At 34.6% G+C, this 20,247-nt stretch overlaps 1 protein-coding gene across 2 annotated transcripts; it reads right to left on the reverse strand.

Moving 5' to 3' along the window:
• Positions 1-2,617: 2,617 nt before the first annotated feature.
• LOC120333795 (uncharacterized) lies at positions 2,618-15,244 on the reverse strand. 2 transcript variants are annotated; one of them, XM_039401167.2, is made up of 11 exons: positions 15,084-15,189; positions 14,794-14,946; positions 14,641-14,719; positions 13,470-13,733; positions 12,453-12,821; positions 9,869-10,448; positions 8,575-8,693; positions 7,278-7,358; positions 6,093-6,250; positions 3,970-4,111; positions 2,618-3,579 (listed from the first exon to the last, which is right to left on the reverse strand). In XM_039401167.2, exons 2-11 carry the CDS (start codon positions 14,919-14,921, stop codon positions 3,490-3,492), a joined length of 2,010 nt encoding a protein of 669 aa, XP_039257101.2. In that variant the 5' UTR covers positions 14,922-14,946; positions 15,084-15,189; the 3' UTR covers positions 2,618-3,489. The 2 variants fall into 2 exon arrangements, with proteins under 2 accessions (XP_039257101.2, XP_077976722.1); XM_078120596.1 differs by having other exon boundaries at positions 14,794-15,244.
• Between the last annotated feature and the right edge of the window lie 5,003 nt (positions 15,245-20,247).

Here is a 20,247-nt window from a genome sequence, read left to right on the forward strand (position 1 = left end):
AATCATAAATGTAATAGACTGAATTTTGCTTATACATGATCATGAATGAATAGCCCTATTTAAATGTAGAACACGTTTAAAAAATAATTCTGAACGTATCGTTGATAATATAATTTTACAATTAAAGTCCGCGGATATTGAAAAAAAAATTAATTTTGTCGCTGTCTTGCGGCTTGACTTTGGACCTTAAACTCCGAACTGTTTATTTGAAAAAAAATTAGGTTTCATAATTAGAGCGCAATCTATAACTATTTGTAAACTCATTTAATTAACTCTTTTACAGTTTTTTATTACAAAAATCGGCCATGAACTAAAGCTATAATATAATTCGTTTTGCTCAATTATTGTTGTTGGGGGTTGTAAAAAATTTCTCTTCTTCAAATTATTAAGCCAATGAATTCCAAATTCTCAATACCAAATATTAAAAAAATTGCTATAAGGCTAATACCTCGATTTTCCTTTACAAGCTTTCATTTTTACCTTAAGTTCCGCTGTTTTCTTATGATTTATGCCAGTAACTTTATGTGTGGTATGAAATATTGTACAACTATTTGCTTAGCACCACAGAAGGAGAAAATATAACGATATGTTTATCTACAGTAACGAGTTACAATAAAATAAGATTGGATGTTTCCTCCATAAATATATTTTACTGTAGGTCAGTTCAACGATTTAAAACAAGCGAAATAAGTTGTGTATTTGATAAAAAGTATAAAGTCCAAGTTTTTCGTCTTCATTTTTGAACTTTGATTTTCGGTTACAGCCTAGTTATAAATCATTTTTACCATGTCTGCCCAGTCAAGATTATTCTTTAAACTTGGTAATTTGTATCTTTAAGCTCAGGTTCATACATGTCCAAATATACAGATCAAGCTGATTTGTAAATCATTGCTTTAATTTCCTGGTGTTTTCACGACGCTTACAAGGAAAAGAATTATTCATTTTTCATTTCTGATATGGTCGGGCAAGCTTGAGTGTGAGGAAAACTGATGACTAACGCAAAATACAAGCTTCATGTTATTTTTGACCGTTTGCATTTATTGCCTTTGTCCTATCGATATTAATACGCATCTGTGTACCTTTTTCATCAAAACGATCCATATGTAATTGCAAATGCTAACCCATAAGGCAATCAATTGCAATTGTTTCCATATGCAAGATTTGATACCGATTCTTAAAAAAGCATGTTCGTTTGTATCATTTTTGTCACCTGCTGTAACATTTTCTCCTATTGTCAAGAACCAGATGTAAAACTAATCTTTCTTACAATTACGATTATTGTTAGTAAGGTGCATTGTTAGGCCTTGTACATATACAACCTGTTTGTGGTTTATGGTTTCGGTCTTGCAAATTGGAGTTTAAAATATCAAAGGAGTTGAAAATCATTTCTATCCATTTATTATCACCCAATGCAATCAGTCTATTTGGCAACTTTTTTTAGAATTCAGCTAAAGTTACTGAACAATAAGGAATGCTCCTTAAAACTTTAGTTGTTGTTAAAGCAATTATAGAATGAAAAATCTTCTACCGCAACCTTCATAAAGCTAAGTTTTAAAGTAGGACATATATTATGAATTCATCAATTAAGCACCGCATTTTACGGATGAAACGTAATTTCTAAAATGTCATAAACGGAAATCTTGTTGTTTATCACACATCGAGTGTTTTATGCTTGTCCGTGTATAAATACATCAGTATGCTCCGAGTGAGGTATCGGTCACACGAAGAATACATTTCGTCCTACTTTATCTGAAAAGGGTGAAAGCAAGGTAAATAGGCATAATTTAAAAAGGGTCAAATAACGGAAAGTGGATTCGCAGTTTTGAAGTGTTTTAATTGACTATCATATGTTAATGTATTTAGATTAATATTTACCAAACTATCTCTTTGTTTGAACAATTAATTTAAGTCTATAAAGCTAATGTAACACATGCGAGATTGTTGCCAACTAGTCGAGTGATAAGAACTAATCCATCGCTTCAAATTGTAAAATGGGAAACGTGCGAGACAGTACGCGGAGTTTATAGATTGGCGTCCGTTAATAAAAATAATATGGAATGGCGGTTCGCAACAGTTTCTGTCGAATCGTCCCATTACACGTGGCAAAAACAGTGTTATACCACAGATCGAGTGCGACATATGAACTATCGATATCTTAGCTGAGTCCGGTTACGGCTTCCTCCACCACCAAGTCTGAAAACAACTGGCTTTCTAATCTTGGCTAAAGGTAACCGGACAGGATGCCGTGGTTCGCCATGTGATAAAGCCACCTTATCGACTTTCCTCTCCCCCAGATAAATATGTAAATCCTTTCCAACTCCAACAAATTCATCATGTAGGCAAGGGGGTCGGTTATAGCCACCCGTTAGAAAAACAAGCGTTAATGGAATCAATATAACTGTCCAGGAGCTTACTTTTGACTGGTGCAATTCTGTCCGGTTTAGAGGTCCTCATTTCTAAACTTGATCCTGAAATCGTCCCAGAAAAATTGGCCAGCGTTACAACAATTGTATGAACGAAACTAGGTGAAGTTCTAGTTGAAGTTTAATGAAACCCGTATGCGAAATTGCATTTTACTTTTTCAGTAACTTCGTATATTTCGTAAATATATTTTTTCAACTTGCTAATGATATCCGTAACGGTGCACCCTATAAACATCAGATATTGTCAATCTATGTTCAAATTTGCGAGATAACCAGGTCTGGTTTTTGGTACTTGAATATACGATTCTGACTTTCCTACGGCCCGGATACGGGCAATGAATTTCTTCACGGCGCCCTGTTCAAAAATCGGACGCTATTCCACTCTGTAGCGCCATATGCCGGAGCATGGAACTTCTACACAGTGAACGTCAATGCTATCATCCTCCAGGGTTGCGGAAAGCGGAGCTTGGAGAAATTTACAATCGGCTGCAGTTCCCGTTTGAAAAATTTTTGTTAACAAAAACTTTGTCGTATGAAAGCCTAAAAGTGTGTTAAAAATTCTTAACTAACTTCGTTTTTTGTCAGTTTCATCATACTTTCTTAAAATATATACTTGGCTTCGGGATGTATCCGAAGTTTTCAAATACTGGAACCAAGATAAAAATCAATTTTAGTATCAGGGTGATATAGGTAAGAAGTATATACACTATAATTATCATAGAATTTCCTCGTGATCAAGTTTTAATGCGGTAATATAGGTTACCTGGCACCATTGTCTACGAAAGACTTACAGTTAATAGTAAATGCAATGAAAATTTATAGATGGGGATGGGTATTCGGATCTTAAGAACTTCTTGCTCAGGGAAACCTCAATGAAATACCAGAAGCAATATAGGGCTTTGCATGATGCGCGAGGTATTGGAATATTCGGTTTCCGTGGAGACCAGAGAATTATGCCAACATTTCTACCAAACTCTGTAAGAAACACTTGGAATATTTATTTTGCAAACAATATTCACAATAAAACTTATGGCAGAAAAGTAGCAGTTTTTTTTTAATTGTTCGGTCACCATCGGTTACTCCAGACTCGACAAAGTTCATCGCGGTTGATTTCCCCATCTCCATCACGGTCAATGAAATCGATCATTTCGTTAATCTGCAATATAACAAGTTAATTGCAGTCTTACTGCACTTTAACACAAATGTATTTCAATGACATTTCGTCTCCAGACAGTTTTATTGTTTGCTATAACATCGTTACATCATATGTTAGTTGCACATGAATCTACCAGCACAAATGCATATAGGTATAGTTGGCCACTCATAACGTCTACCGATAAAACGATGTCGTACTGTACTGGTTACTGTATTCTATATTTATACGGGAGACTTTACATTAGAGTAGGAGATATAAAGAGAAGAAATTGTGTTATACACTTTTCTTGTAATCAATACGAGCTTTTAATCGTCAATCAAGTATCTACTCATCTTCTCACCTGTATATCAAACTAAGCGCCATCAATAAAAGAAAGATAATTATACTCACGTTTTCCAAAGGCACCGATTCAACAAGATATTCTGAACAGATTGTACGGAGTTCTCCAACATTAATGCTTCCTCCGGTACTTTCATCATATACGCGAAAAATATGGCTCAAGTCTTCTGAAGTGTTGTTGGATTTGTCGAAACTAGAAATAAGTATAATTTTGGTATAATTGTGATTATGCGGCAATATATACTGCGGTTACTATGTCGCTCCAGATGTTTGTGTATCAATATGGAGATAACTAATTTTGTTCGCCTATGTTACATTAAGTTTTGTGAAGGGACTGAAACCTAAGGGAGGAGAGTATATATTCACTTGACTAACACAGACAGTTCCCGAACTCGTAATAGAACTAAACGAAGGGAAATCGGAATCAAATTATGCCCTAACCTGGTACACACACTACGGGAGTACCGTTATTATTGAATTTCCTCCTTCTGACTGCTGTACGAGTATACCATAATAAAGTCCGTTGCACTAAATTCGCCTATGATATAGGATTGGCTGTAAAATAGTGTGGGCGAAGTACCAGAGTTTAACATGCTTTAATTTGAGTTGGAGTCGTATTATTTAACTATCCGCGGTTGGGAATCAGTAAAATATAGAATAAGCGTTTCAAAAAGTCAAGCAATGGAGAAGGCTTGCATAGGCAAAAGTTGCCCCTCCAGAAGTATGCGCACCAAGATGGCGCACAACCTGAACATAGTATGTGTGTACCGGTTAGGATTCAGGTTGTGAGACATCTTGGTGCGCATACTTCTGGAGCACCAAAAAGTTTTTATTATGCAATTTGATTTCTCTGGGAGTTTGGTGCTGGAGTCAAGAGTCGAAACTTTTATCAATCTGGTGCGGAAGCCGCCGTCCCTCGGGATGGCCACATAGCGCAGTCTTAGCTTTCAATTTATTTCACTATTGATATATGAAAAATCAGTGAATCAAATTTTACGATAATTTTTGGCGACGAAGTATATATGCACAGATTCTAGTTGTTCGTAATAAGTAGTTTATTTTATGGTCTAAAAGCAGTATTTCCGTCAGTGCATCGGATTTTAAATTTATTTCAGACGATGGAATAGGAAATTGAATAAAGTGCTTCATTGCAACTGGTAATAAAAACACCGCAATCTATATAATAAGGTGACCAAACGAAACAAAGTTATTGCCTCATCTCAAAATTTGACCGCGGAACAGTTGTTCGCTTTTTTCTAACTCACGGTAAGCTTAATAAATTAGGTTTTGAACTTGACTTATTTATAAGTCATATTTCGACACATCGCTCATCATGACATGTCATCATGACACTTTTGCGTTTGCCAAAGAGTAACGTTATCTTCATTCGCCAACGTTCAACGCAGGTCAAGTTGCGTTTATTTTGATCAATAAATTTCATCGCATTTGCCTTTGAATCGTCAAGTATTTGGACTATATAACAAAAAACAATTCTGGATAATTTATTCGTCGAGTTCACATTTAAAACGCTAGATATCCCGCCCAGGCACGCTTGTTGGACTATGAAAATTTGACACAGAACAGCTAAAACCGTTTCCAACTGGATAAATTGTTGGGGTAATTTTCGCTTTGTATCTAGTCTATGAATATTTCATATTCGGAGGAATATGTTAGTAATGCATTTGCCTTGTCAAAATGCTGAAGAAACCTATATCGTTGCCACATTTATATGCGCAGTTGTAATTGAATACCAGAAATACATTAAATGAAAAGTTTCACCGACATGCATAATTGAATCAGCAACATTTCTGTATTAAAACCAAAATAATTTGCTACCAATAAGGTCTGCTAGAAATAAACCTTTTCGTTAGAGCATTGACAGATAATTATATACAGATATTAATCACTATGTCACCCGGAATGTGGACTACGTCAGAACAAAAAATTCCGCTTTTCGCAATCACACAAACTAGGCAACATGTGAGCCAAAAATTCCTACCTAACATACAAAAAGCATAAAGATGAAAACGAAATTTTTTTTATACACATTCCGCAAACAAAGTTAGGATTTTCCCAAAATGATAGATACCAACGTATATATAAATCTGATAGTTTAAAGTCTTGTTTGTATCGAATTTGTAATCATTTATTTGAATTGATTCTACTGTACTTACTGTCCTATCATAATGATGAACTCGTTGAAATCAATCTTTCCATTCTCATCCATGTCAACTTGATTGACAAGTTCCCGAAGTTCGTCGTCTCCTGGATTGTGTCCTAGGGTTCGAAGTAATCTTCGTAATTGTTTTGAACTAATAATTCCACTGGAGTCCTGATAGTGAATAAAAATAATTTATGTGCAATTCAAATGAGGTTTTAAAACGTTTCATAGAAACTGGTGTAATTATAATATGATTCCACATTTGAAATCAGGTAGTAAGGTAGTCATCGAAAGATGGTTGACCTGATAGATTTACAATTGTGATTGCTTTTACCGGTTCTCGATTAAACGCTATACTGTGCAAAAGTCAAAACCTTCCGCTAAAAGTTACGATAGTTTACAAAATTTGGTAACCTTTTTTTTACGAGGTCTTGTTTTACTATTCATGTTTTGCAAGTTTACTCAAAAAATCGTCGCGAGTCCTTGACTAAGAGAAGGTAGATGGAAAGTTACAAGCGACCGCATACACGCGAAAAGATAATGCTTTTGGGCCGAGATACACTTAAATCCCAACCGTGACGTCTACGAGTCATGTTGACCTTGAAGATTTGGATGCAGTAGAATTTTAGTTTACATTAACATATAAATATTTATTGTGTCACTTGTTGTATATTAATTCATCGACACAGCAATGAAAATAGATTTTCCCATGGTCATTATATATATCACAAATCTCCATAATATATCATATTTTGAAGCTCGTGTGCTACTCCCTTCGGATAGAACTTGAGAGGATTAACGTTCCTTGTTGCAATTGATTTTTTTCTATATGTTTTACTGCGTGACAATAAATGATTTATTCATTTGTTTATATTGCACAAATATACAATATTTTCAATTCAGATTAATTTTAATGGTGTACATGACGTCATAACAGATTCGAAATCCGGTTGCGGTTTTAATATTTAGACTCATTACGCTCCCTTATCCGGTAACAGGACGTGAAACGTCCATAAATAAACAGGCGGTTTAATAAATTTGTAGCCATGAACGAGTTACATAAAAGTATTTTTTATATTTTGAGGAACATGGGCAAACGTCTGCTGTCAGTACTTGTCTCCATATATTTCATCTAATATATGTATTGAGCTGATTAGACTAAAGTATTATTGCGTGAAATATTATCTGTACATTATACCTTATCGAACTTGGCAAAAGCACTTTTGTATTGCAGAATTCTTTCTTCGCCCATTTCTACCAGAACATCTTGCACTATGCCCTGAAATAAATAATTGAAGCTGTTTATAGTGCGCTAAAAAGCGGTTCAATGAAGAGTTACCACATGTTTTTCTGCACGAAAAAGGAATTCTTATTCATCTTATCTTGAATAATATTATTATTACACTTTTATGAAACATAGTTATTGATGATATTTTCAGCAGTGTATTGTGAAAGGTTCAAAATTTGACTTTTGACAAATATATATATTGTACGATGTTTGTAATTGCTCAAGGTAAAATAAAAAAAGATGAGGGCAATGTCCGCCCCCTTGATGGAGTGACTGTTCATGTTAGAAAGGTAATACGAAATTTACTACTATTTTTTAGTAGAGCATTTCATTTGTCGCCCGTTACTTAGAGACGAGTTTATATCCTTTTTGAGTGAGTGCGCATGATCTTGATTTTGAGTAGATTCTTGCAAAGTAGAAAAAACGGTCATAATTACCGCGACTAACTTAAATGATGCCAAATACATTTCAATGTATCCGTTCGATTTGATTCAACGTTTGCTTAAAAATCATTCTGTGTTTATTTTAATATAAATTACAATTTTTCCAAACTAAGAAATCACGGATGAATGGATTCAGATACATTTATAATTTACGAAAGCTTATCTGCTGCATAATCCGTAGCCTGGGTAGAAAAGGTCAAATTTTATACTCGAGGGAACATATGTATTATGTAATACCGCAAAAGTCAATATTTTTGACATCATTGACAAGCATTTGTGGCATGTTTCCACAATAATAGAAATTATAGTTTTAAATTATATAGAAAATGCTTTGAAAGTATCATTGTTTTTTTTTATAAAAATAAGTTTGCAGGGGGTGCAAGTGGTTCGACGGACATGAAAATGCTATATTTTGGAATTCATTGATTTTTCTTTTAACAAAACTTTTAAACTTTTAGAAGCATTTTAATTGAATATTTTTATGATGTCACAGTCTGATGCAATAAAAAACTCGCATGGTGACTTACTAAAATTAGATGATAGTTGAATTAAAAATCTCAGTACTCAAACAAAGTTAGTCGATGTTGTCTCAAAACAAACCTGAATTTCCGTCTTTTAGAAAAAAAATAATGCCAAATCTGAAACGGAAATTTTCCAAAAATAAATGTAGCCACACTCTTTCAAAGCGCTAGGCCTAGCAAACCTTACTTTTTCTTTTTAAAATAAAACTTAGTTCAAACGAACTTTAAGTACAACGAACCTACCTGTACCCTTCGTTGATCAGTCGGTCCGATTAACATTAGTCTTTCTGCGATTGAACGTTGTGGCTTGGTTGTATTTTTATTACTGAAAGTTTCATTACTGGAAGTGGTGTTTTTATCATCTGAAAAGTAATTTTAGTAATAAATTTGAACACCTAAAAAGAATTGTAATTCTTCCAGTAGTAGGATAGTTATATCAAAGCTTTCAATGCAACTATAAAAATGGCTTTGACTTGTTTTTCCATACATCAAAAGTTAGGGTGTAGCAATCACGAAACAAATATCTGTGTGTCACTTTCGTATATTATCATATTTTAATCATGAAAAGCTTAACTTTAAAGATTTTTAAATAAAAAATGCAACTCCAGCGTATAAAGTTTAGTTAATTTTAATTGTCACATGAACCAAATGAAATAAATACTACAATGAAATCGGGCGCAGCCAGTTGGACGCCAAGTATAAAGCTCGTCTCGGAGTCGTATCTAGACAATCTGTTCTAATTTTTCGGTAAAAACCAATAGAAGAATTCGACTGAAGTACGAAAAGTGTTATACGTTTAAAACAAAACCGCAACGCGTCTATGTTGTGTCTACGTGACAATGTAGCCTAAATAATGCAATTTAAATTTTGCGATAATGTAATTTTGTCACTTGTGGGATAAAATGCCTTTAAACACCATGATTATACATTAATTCATGTAAAATTCATCTAAAAAACTACTTCGTGCCAAATTTCCTTCAGTATGTAAATCATGCATTTTGAAGATAAGATAATTACGAGTATATGTTATTCTATTTTCATAAAACACAATGCTATATTTGGCTAGATTAATATCGTGTCGGACATTCTGCTGGAGATTAGCCAGAAAACAAACATATGTAACGTTCCGTTATAATAATATAAATTATAGAAAGACAGAGATTCTACTACGCCGTTTCCATCATGGGAAGTAGATGAATGATAAAGCGCCCTGATCTTGATACTCGAGATTTACGCACCACAATTTCAAGTTGTATTTACATAATAAAACTGTTTATACGAATATTATATGATTTGGTAACAATTCTTTGCGGCACTGGCGTATCAAAATTTGTAAATCCACGAAACTACTATATATTACCGCAAGCTGCAATTATGGTGTTAGAGTGTTACTATTGTTTGGGGCAAAAATGCAAAGTAACAATGCTAAAGCTGTGATCAGGGTTGTCCATAGTATCGCAATCTTGTGGTAAAATTCATAAAAAATTTAAAGACTGTTCCAAAAGTGTTTCTATACTTGCTTATATATTTAACTTACCTGCCAGTGTGGTGACCTGTGTAGACGAACTCGAACGTCGTATGTCACTATCATTTTCGTAATTTTCTAAATTAATGACGTCATAATTTCGGCGTTCTTCGAAGGATTTGGATTGTAAAGGCGTAGCTTGAGCTATTGGCACTCTTCTTTCACAGTCCATGCTTTTTGCGCGGTGATTGGCCATGTATGAACTGGAAACGTTACTGCCGTTAAGGTAGGCATACGTTTGAACGCCTCCTGGCGAAAGTGTATTACTGCTTTTCGGCTTGGTTTGTGGCTTGTCTTTAGATTGACAGGGATTAGTGTCGCGTTCTTCCGAGTTTACTCTGCCTTTCCGTGTTTTTCTGTCCGGCGTTGGAGACAAGCTGTTTTTTCGAAACCGTACACTTGGTGTCGGGCTTTTATTTAAAGCTTCGGTGTTGCAGTCGTCAAACGAATCAACACATTGTCGACGTTGTCTTTGCAAACGAGGCTTTGGTGCTTCCTTCTTATTTATTTCTCTATCTGAAGAGTTTACCTTACTGATTTGTCTCTGAGGTGGCGCCGCGTCTTCTGGTAATCGTCCGTCGAAGGAGTCCACCTAAATGGATAATAACGTCATGGCGTTTCTTTTTGTCGAAATAATGATGGTTAATTAAACTGTTTTTATAAAAAAAAGATTCAAATTCAGTAACGGTATTTTCTAATATAATTGCTTGGTTTTTAATAACTAAATTGACGTCAAAGGTTGACAAATAATGATCACTCCCGAATTGTAACGTGAGGCATTCCTCGGTTAGGTTATGGGTTGCCACATATCCAATACCTTACTAATATTGTGTATTGTGTAATATTGAGTGGCATTTGAAATTAAAACAGACGAATTAGACCGTTTTGATTCATTTTAGACGTTAATTTTAATTTTAGACGAGTTAAACAAACATATATATTAATTTTATTTGGTTGTATTAATATGAATCAAAATTAACTATGACTATGGATTTTATATCGAATTACCATGGTGATAAAAAATGGTAGAGTCATGATAGCAAATCGATAAAACGGTACGACCGTTGCAGATTTATAAGGAGAAACTGAAGATTCGAATTTAAAATCTACAGGATATAGGATCAAATTTCATAGCATTTGAAGGATCGATATTCGGTAAGAAAATCACAAATTTGGACCCACAATGCTAGTTTTTAAGCAAACCCACAATATAAATATATACTTCGGTTAATTTTTCATGGTGTTTGTTTCAATTTTATTTTGCGCCAACTTGCTATCACATCTTCATTAGGACATTTTTTTTGAAGTCAGTTTTCCGAAATGTCTAGAAGTTTTTTTTTTTGCAGAAAAGTCTTACCACGGTCATGGGTGATAATGTAAGTGATACAGAAGTAAAAAGAGAATAGTCTGTAATTACAGCAAATTTTAATTTGTGACTTTGTAAGACTTGTTGGCAATTCTATCTCGAATATGACCATGGCACTAAAGCCTCGATAAAAGTTTTTGGTATGTGCTTTTGGAACTATTTTTGCGTTAATGAAGTGTACTACGTTATTCTAATTGCCATTCTGCATTTCTAAGGTCATCCATTAAAATTGTCAAATTGAGTTTATATTAAGACCATGATGATTCACAGATTTGTGAATATTTCATGACTTGATATTCTGCCATGCTGCTCTAAATGCATTTCATTCCTTATCGACCCAATGTAAAAGTTAAGGCCGAGGACGTCAAATTAAATGGGTTATCTTTATTTATATTTAGAAATAATATATGTTTTTAAAGTGCCTGTGAAGAATAATACCAAATTCGGCAAATACATTACAGAACTCGCAAGCAATTCAAAATCTATTTTCAAACGAACTCATAGATTAGTGGTTTTTAACCAGTATAGTCTAGAACTGACATAGGCAAACTACGATCAGTGGGCCGAATCCCGCCCGTTGGATAATTTATTCTGGCCCGCCTGATACTGCCACAATCAAAATAAAACCAAATTTCGATGTTTTAGCTAAAAATAGCTCAAGAAATTAGTTGAGATAGCGATTAAATTTGGGCGCGGGGCTCATTGTTTTTGCTTTTGTAAATAATGTAAACATTGTTCATAAAATTTAATTTTTACGTCACACTTTTATGGCCCGCCAGTCTAGGTGAGCAAAATTTTTCGCCCCTGGCTCAAAAACCTTGCCCACCCCTGGTCTAGAAGTTCCGCAAAGTAATATTCAACCCCTTTATTATTATACGTCCATATTAATATGTATGTTGTTTGAATTTACTCAAATACCTTTTGGTTTGCCACTATTTATCAAAATTGCTGCACTTTTGGGATAATTTTGTCAGTATTAGGCTTGAGTTTGTATATATTTATAGTTTATACACTTTATCTTACGGCCTTACACGCATTGCGTAGGGACTGCTCGAGTCTTTGGAATGTTCCATGGAAGTTTTGCGCCATCAAAAATGTTGAAAACCACTATTTCAGATGAGAACAATTTGGTAATGAGAGCAAAACAACTTCACTTACCTGTAAAGGAACGTTATTTTTTCCGGGCATGTCAAAATCTGAAATAATATACATGCCAGATTGCATACTTACATTAGGAATGCGAGGCAGTTTTCTTCTGTGCTTGTATTGTTTAATTCCAATAAATTCCTTAGATTCCGGCCTGTAACGAACTTGAGCGTCACTGATACTATGGCCACGCCCCTCGAATGTCATTCTTTGATGTTGTTGTCGTTGAATATCATCCGTTTGTATCGTTTGCTGTTGTTGCCAACCGTTTGAAAGCGGAGGTCGCCGACGAGGAACGTCTTCTGACTTTATGCGACAAAGTTTGCGGGGTTTTTCTTCAAAGAACGTAGTTACAGGTATTGCTGCCGGCGCTGCTGATCTGAAGAACTGCCTTACGGTGTGATTATAACAGCAGGCGCAGAAGACACCTGGCAAACCCATTGTTGCTGAATACTGCCAAAAATATTGAGGTATGTCGGTAAAGGACAGATTTGAGTTGTTATGTTACACCTATCTATACAGCCACGTTCGTCTGAATTGCTTCGGAACAAAGCAAACATCATGCGTTCCAGGAATCTGATAGCTGAGTGAGACTAACTAAAGTGAGATCTTGTATGATAATTTTCATTTAGTGGAATATTATTATTATATGGACATAGGATGTAGTTATATAGGCTGTCGTGCTCTTGCCAAGTGCTGCACTGAGAAAAATTAGTTACGCATTAGTACTTTACTCTGTACCACTTGTACATGACCCGTGACACGAATAAATAACTTTTTCAAATGTCACAACTCTTACCAAATTATAAGACGAGACGGATTTGAGCACAAATACTTACTCTGGTGATGGAAAATGTATCAGTAACCGTGCAAAACAAGAACGGGGACTACTAACTAAGTCAACAGGGCGCGGGCTTATTGTTTGTCAAATCCATTTTATACATGTTTTACATACACAACGAGAGGTAATGCCACAATAAGCAAAGATAGCATGCTATATGGCATTAACTCTGCCAGTTTACCTGTTATAAATCATTACCAACCGTTCTTTGGTTACTTTTGGATTGACTTATATTCGTTCTGTTTTCTGTCTGCTCTTACCTCTGGGGCCTCAATTGGCTGTCGATCATTTTGGTAACACTGAGTTTGGTGTGGTGCCAGCTCATCGGTTACGATTCCTTCGTCTGTCGATATCGAGGCAGATTGCAGGGAAAGTGGCTCCCTTGGGGAGGTCGGAACATCCAAAAAATTTCCAAAACTTGACTTTTTTGGTAAAGTTGGTGATTTTTCGTCAACAGAAAGAGATTGATATAGCTGTTGGTTTCGTAAATGACGTTGACTCCTTTGGCGTTGCTGATTTGGGTTCTGATATGATAAAATGGTTGTTCACGAACAACAACTTGCAATTTACCGTTGTTATTGTTAATTGTTGTTATTGTTGTTGTTGAAACAAATATTTTTCTAAGTAACTACTGGACCAATCATACTTCAAAAATTTCAATACTTGGAGATGAGAGGAGTTCCGAAAATGCCGTTACTTCATTGAGTTTTTTTTTAAATTTGATATGAAACCCGATATTTTACCTAAAACTTTGTTTTTTTTATTTAAGGGGTAACATATTTATTTACTCCGACACACATGACCGCTTTCGTCACGCTTATCTATTGGTCTTTTCTGCAAACTAGGTGCTCTACGGCCGTACCGGAACCGATGGTGTCGCGATACTTGAGCATTGCTCTCCTTTATAAGTAATATAACTTTGAAGCTTCGGCCCAATCTGTCTTAACGACAAGTCAATATTGACTTCTCTCATTCTACCAGTTAAATTAGGTATAGCATTCAACAGTAACAAAAATGATGAAACCATCTTTAATTTTTTTATTCAAGATTACTTATTTATATTTATTTATAAATTTGCTTATAAATATCTAAAGAACACGAGCTTCTGTCTAACTTCTGAATTGATAAAAAATATTTTATACTTTAAACAAAAGCAAAACATTTAAGAAATTCAATCAAACAGTAATTTTCACCAAAAATTAACATCTCACAAAATATAAAATAATACTATAACGATACCATCTTCACCGTCTCATGTGTTTATGAAAAACACTGAAAATCATTCCTAACGATTTTTTTAAAATATGTTCCATGGTGCTTATATCATCAGTGGTCTTTTGCGCCATCAACCAATGTGAAACAAAAATCGTTACAGGGCCACGCTACACAATACACCCAAATGAATTGAAATACAAAAAAAAAAATACTTACTGCTGGAGGAGAGAGTAGTTGTGGAGTGTTTTGCATCACAGGCGATAATCGTTGAATCGGTGAGGAGTTTCCAGATCCACTTTTCAAGATAAATAAAATTGTTATAGAAAATATTATATTACCCATTTATAGATAAAGAATTGAATATGATACCTTTCGAAGTTGTTTCTATTATCCTGTTTTTCATAGTCTGTATTCCGTGCCATTATTCCTTGTATTTGGCAGTCTTCTTTACTGTCGCTTATTCTAATATACTGCAATTTAGCCAATGGCAAAACCATTGTCTATTTTCAGGCTGTTTGCTACCTGTCGAATTTTAAAACATTCTGAGGCGTTGTTTATTTCAATTTACTTGTCTAGTGAGTGGGTAATTTTGCTCGTCTACTTTTCGCTTATGTCTATTATGATAACACATACTTGGTCGGACTGAATTATAAGCATACTTGACGTGCATAGTTCTCCAAATAAACACTTATGATTATGCCAGAAATGTGCATATCTATGGCTGTGCATAGAGAGCGTGTTCCATCCGTGGCCCGGTCGTGTACGGATATGTGAATTTCTCTGACTAAAAAGCGCCGTCGCCGTAATTGTAACACGCGCGTTTTCGACACTACCACAGACGACCATAAAATATTCATTTTTCATTATGACTTTCAGCTTATCTTAAAGAAGCGGAAGGTCCTTTCTACACTTAAATTTACGGGCCTCAACCCTTTAAAAGGTCGCTAGTTCGCCACTTCTGACACCGTCAAATCAATTAAGAATCGTCTCATTGCAATATAATAGTATTACTTGAGAAACTATGTCTATTAGGTTATATTTTCAAATAAAAACTTTCTCAACTATTTTCGCAAAAAAAGAGATTTTTGTTGCGTAATAATTCAGACAATTTGATGTTTTTTTGTATTTGGGTTTTCATTGTCGTAAAATGCTAGTAAGCTCTATAGTCCTGTTTTGGTCTTAAATTATTTATACCAGTAAGATATAGAATATTTGTCAAAAATATTTTGCATGTTTTATAAGAAAAATTTTGTTTTGTTAACTATATCTTTCAAAACATCTTTACCGTAACATTGAAATGGCGAGTTTGGAAAATATATCCTGTCGTGTAAAAAATAACTAGTAATAAAACAACAACAACATAATAATAATAACTAAAGGAGCACTTCGTGCCACTCTATACTAATTTTCTGCACTGTTACCTTTCATTCTGTTTTTTTTTTTAGTTTAAGTTATGATAAGATAACATATAAAATTTCTAAACAAGTCAAATAATTAGGAATAGTGAAATACTATGATAGTATATCACGTAGTAGATATATAAAATGTGTAATGTCATAAAATGTCATTTGTAATGATATAGTAGCAATACGTGGGGGTAAAGGACCATCTATTTCAGGTCATCTCCAACTCTTCTACATGTTGAGTCTGTCAAAACGTTAAAATAAATTTCAAGCTTTCGGCGATAGAACGATTCATTAACTCCCTATTTCAAGCTGAATCCCATGTAAAATATTAACTTGGATTGCATTAGGTAGGACCGTTTTCGATTTGGGACTTGCGACAACTTTATGTATATATATTTATTTTCAAAACTAAAATACGCTTAAAAATAATTACATTTACCGTATATAATTGGTGTTATGAAACAAGAATACCATTTTCAATTTAGCCTAAGCCTGGTGTTAGAAATAAAAATAGGACAAATTACCAGTTATTAGGACTGGTGGTGCCGTTGTACAAGACTTGCCACGCATGCATTAATAAGTGTTAGCCTAATTATGCAAAATACTGCACACAATACTAAATAACACAACAACCAAAATCCATGCTGATCCAAAATGATTACACTTGTTCGCAAGAAAATTTCAATTTGTCTAATAAGCATGTATTCAGTTTTTCTGGAATACTTTATTGAAAATAAGCATATCAGCGGAATTTTCATGGTAATTATGACCACTATGAATATTTGCTGTTTGATCTTGGATAATTATCGCATCGACTAAAAGAGTTACGGATGAATCATCTCAATTTTCATCTAATGCATCATGGATAGCTGAACGCAATATATTTATTTTCTTCACGTTCTTGAATGATTTACTCACAACTTGGAATGAAATTTTCATAAATTTATAAAAGTAATTTTGGAAACCCATGTTGTTGAAGTCCAATACTATATATAGAAATCATTACTTACGGAAGTTAATAATAAGGTCATGAAATATGCAAAATTTGATAATAAAGTTTATTAAATTACGCCACATTGACAGATTCCAAGAACTGCGTTGATACGGAAGGCAATTATTCCTACGAATCCATAAAGTTGGAAAACTCATTGTAGTGGAATTATATTCAGTGCCGCGAATGAGAAAGTGGTGGGAATGGGGCGTAAGTAAAATAAATCTGAACGGTGATTTTGTTTTATTGTTATATTGATCGAAATTAATACTACAGCGTCATAACCTAACGACAACATTTCTCAAAATGGCATTTTGTTAATATAATTTTATTTGCGGGCTCTGTAAGACAGAATTAAAAGATAATTTCTAAAGTATAATTTGTTAAGCAGTTGTTCAGTGCGTCAATTATGACGTTATAAAATCCTGCAAAACATTCTCAAATATAACTTTTCGAATACATAACTAAAAATAATTTTGCAAAATTCAATATTTGATCTCTTGTATGAGAATTCAATACAAGCTTGGTATTCTGCACAGAAGTCTCTACTTTACCAAGTTTGTTGAATATTATTGCAAGCTTTGTCTTATTTACAAACAAGCTCTCTCCTCATTCATTATGCATCATACAGTGACATTGTTCACTTAATTTTAACGACACCTTGTCTATATAATGTTTTCGTTAATGAGCTATATCTATACGAAAAGACGACGTCTGGCTTGTAAAATGTCGTAACAATTTATGTAACATAAATAAATACGTTTCTAAAAAAGAAAGACATTTTAAAATATTTATAGCGAGAAATAGTTCTTTCTTTATTTTGTTTTTGTTGAAATGGTGCTGGACTGGTTGTGGATCGGTACAGAATTTTGATTATCAAATCACTCACATGAAATGAAGTAGCCTAACTGAGGTTTGCATTTATTTCTCACTCCTAGTCTTCAAAACTATTGACAACTTCATTCTTACACAAACAAAGACCCGATGTTTAATATGTCTTGAATGAATAGACTTTGTGCACCCATTTATTAAGGCATTATTAATAAATGAAGTCATGTGCTTGGTAATTTTTAGAAAAATTCAGAGCTGTTGTAGGAATGAGCAGAATTAGTTGTCGATAGAATTTTTATTCAAGGAATACCATTGTTCTGTTGCAATGTTGCAAACACGTGCCAAAGTACTTCCGCCAGTAAAAGAGCCAACGATACTACCTTAATGCAGTCAATGAACGGAATGACACGGGTGTAAAGAGAGTATCAGACAAAGCATGCGTATCAAAGAAAAACGGACGAGTTCAAAAAGGTTAAAGAGGGAAACTCCGATGTAAGGTAAGCAGTCAATTATCGAGGAGAAGAAAAGGATGCGAAGGGGGGAAAAGGGAGAAGGAACATGAAGAAACTCGGTCTTAAGCAATGTTCCCTCTAATTTTTTGTAGTATGTGTGCGCAGAAATTTTGTGTGTGCGCACTTTTTTGGAAAGGACTAATATTTGTGCAAAACAATGAAGAAAATTTGGCGTTATAACCGGGTAATAAGTGAGCCAACAACAAACTTTCTCAACCTGCCAACCGAGAACATTGTTACATTACATCGAAATACGTCTGTGCGCAGTGAATCTATGCGTGTGCGCAGCCTCTGAAAGCTTTGTGCGCGCGCACACTTTAGAGGGAACACTGGACTTAAGTGTCGATGCTCACAGTATGTAATTAAGAAGACTGAGATGTAGGGAGAGTGAGTTCTGAGCTTTTCAACGAGAGTTTAATAACTTGCAGATGAGTAACGAAAAGGTCACAACGGAAGTGAACAGAATAAGATCAGAAGTGTTTACGTTACTGGAGTTTGGGGCGAAGTTGAGTCATTTGTACGATATATACAGATTGATCAATCTAAATGGTCACGCGCTAGGTATGTTGCTCATGGCGGTAGGCTACATGTACACCAGGATTTCTCGTTTAAATAATAGTTTCCCGATGGAGACTGTATGTTTTGCAATTCTGTAAATACCATGGAGGCGCGTGCCTTTGCAAAACCTGTTACCAGGCATATTTAGTTTCGCGTTGAATACAAAAACTCGTTTACCGACATAGGTGGTCAAATCTTTTTCGTTGAGCTTTCCTGGTTTTCCGCCTTTCTCTTTCGTGCAGCACTTTGCCAAAAAAAAATTTTATCCCCCAAAATCTCGGGATTATTGAGCAAAAGTCCCACACTGTATCAAATCATTAGCGCCTTACCTGTAGCTACTTGTGCGGCGTATTGTTCAAAGAATGATTTGAAACACTTGGTCATGGTGGCTATTCGGGTTTCGTTTGTAGTTGTGTAGTGAAATATACCTGCGCCACAATTTGGCGACTGACTGTCTATAAATTTGCTATTTGATTCGGGTGATAATTACCATACAGAATGTCGCATTTATGCAAGTTATACTTATCAGATCAGATGCAGATTTTCAATATAACAGCATTTCTGTAAAAAGGAGAAATCAGAACTAAATAGCAAGTGCGTCACAGAAAGGAGGAAATATCTCGAAGATAAGAATTTATTGAAAAATTATTTTATAAATAATAAATTTAATAGTACTTATATGTAGAATTTTATACTGTATGTATTCACCCAATTATTCACATTCTACCTGCATGGTTATTGTTTTAACTGAATTTAATGAGAAAGACTAATAATACTATGTAGAATCTTAGACTGATGTATTCTCCCAAGTCTTAAACTCCCAAATATTATACATATGCTACCTGGTGCGAGCATTGATACAGCGGGTTGGGTCGTAAGTCCTATCCTAATTTTCAACTCAGGGTCTAGTTCTCTGCGTAATTAAAACGCAGGTGAGGGCAGTGGCGTATCTACGTAAAATGGCGCCCATGGCAAAATCTAAAAATGCGCCCCTTGATAGTTGTTTGACAATTCATAATGCCTGTTATTGAATTGAGATACTTGTACATTATTAATTGAGTTGAAATACGAGTTTCTGTTAGTCCCCATTTAAAATTAGTTTATTGAAACTTTTCATGACAAATACTTTTCGCACTTTTTTGCGCCCCTGTTCAAGCGGCGCCCATGGCTGCCACACCCTATTTTCGCCACTGGGTGAGGGTTTTCGATATCATTTCATGTTTCCGTTTACACTTCAAACTAATATTATTGTTCTAATTATTCAACCATCTCACAACTCTGAAGTGACATTTACCTAATGCTTGACCTAGCTTAGTACATATTATAAATTGATCATATATAATAGCGATTTCAGTCGGCAAGCTGAATGAATAGTCATAGATTTTGAACGGGAATGTATTTTAAACAAATCTTCAATAAAAATAGTTTATTTTTCATATATAAAGTTTTCTCTGTTGCTGTCATCGTCTTCGCTTCTTGATGATATTCACCCTCTGTTTTGAACTACGTAATAAATATAGTCATA

The sequence above is a fragment of the Styela clava genome, chromosome 15 (assembly GCF_964204865.1).
Source record: "Styela clava chromosome 15, kaStyClav1.hap1.2, whole genome shotgun sequence".
Taxonomy (NCBI): Eukaryota; Metazoa; Chordata; class Ascidiacea; order Stolidobranchia; family Styelidae; genus Styela; species Styela clava.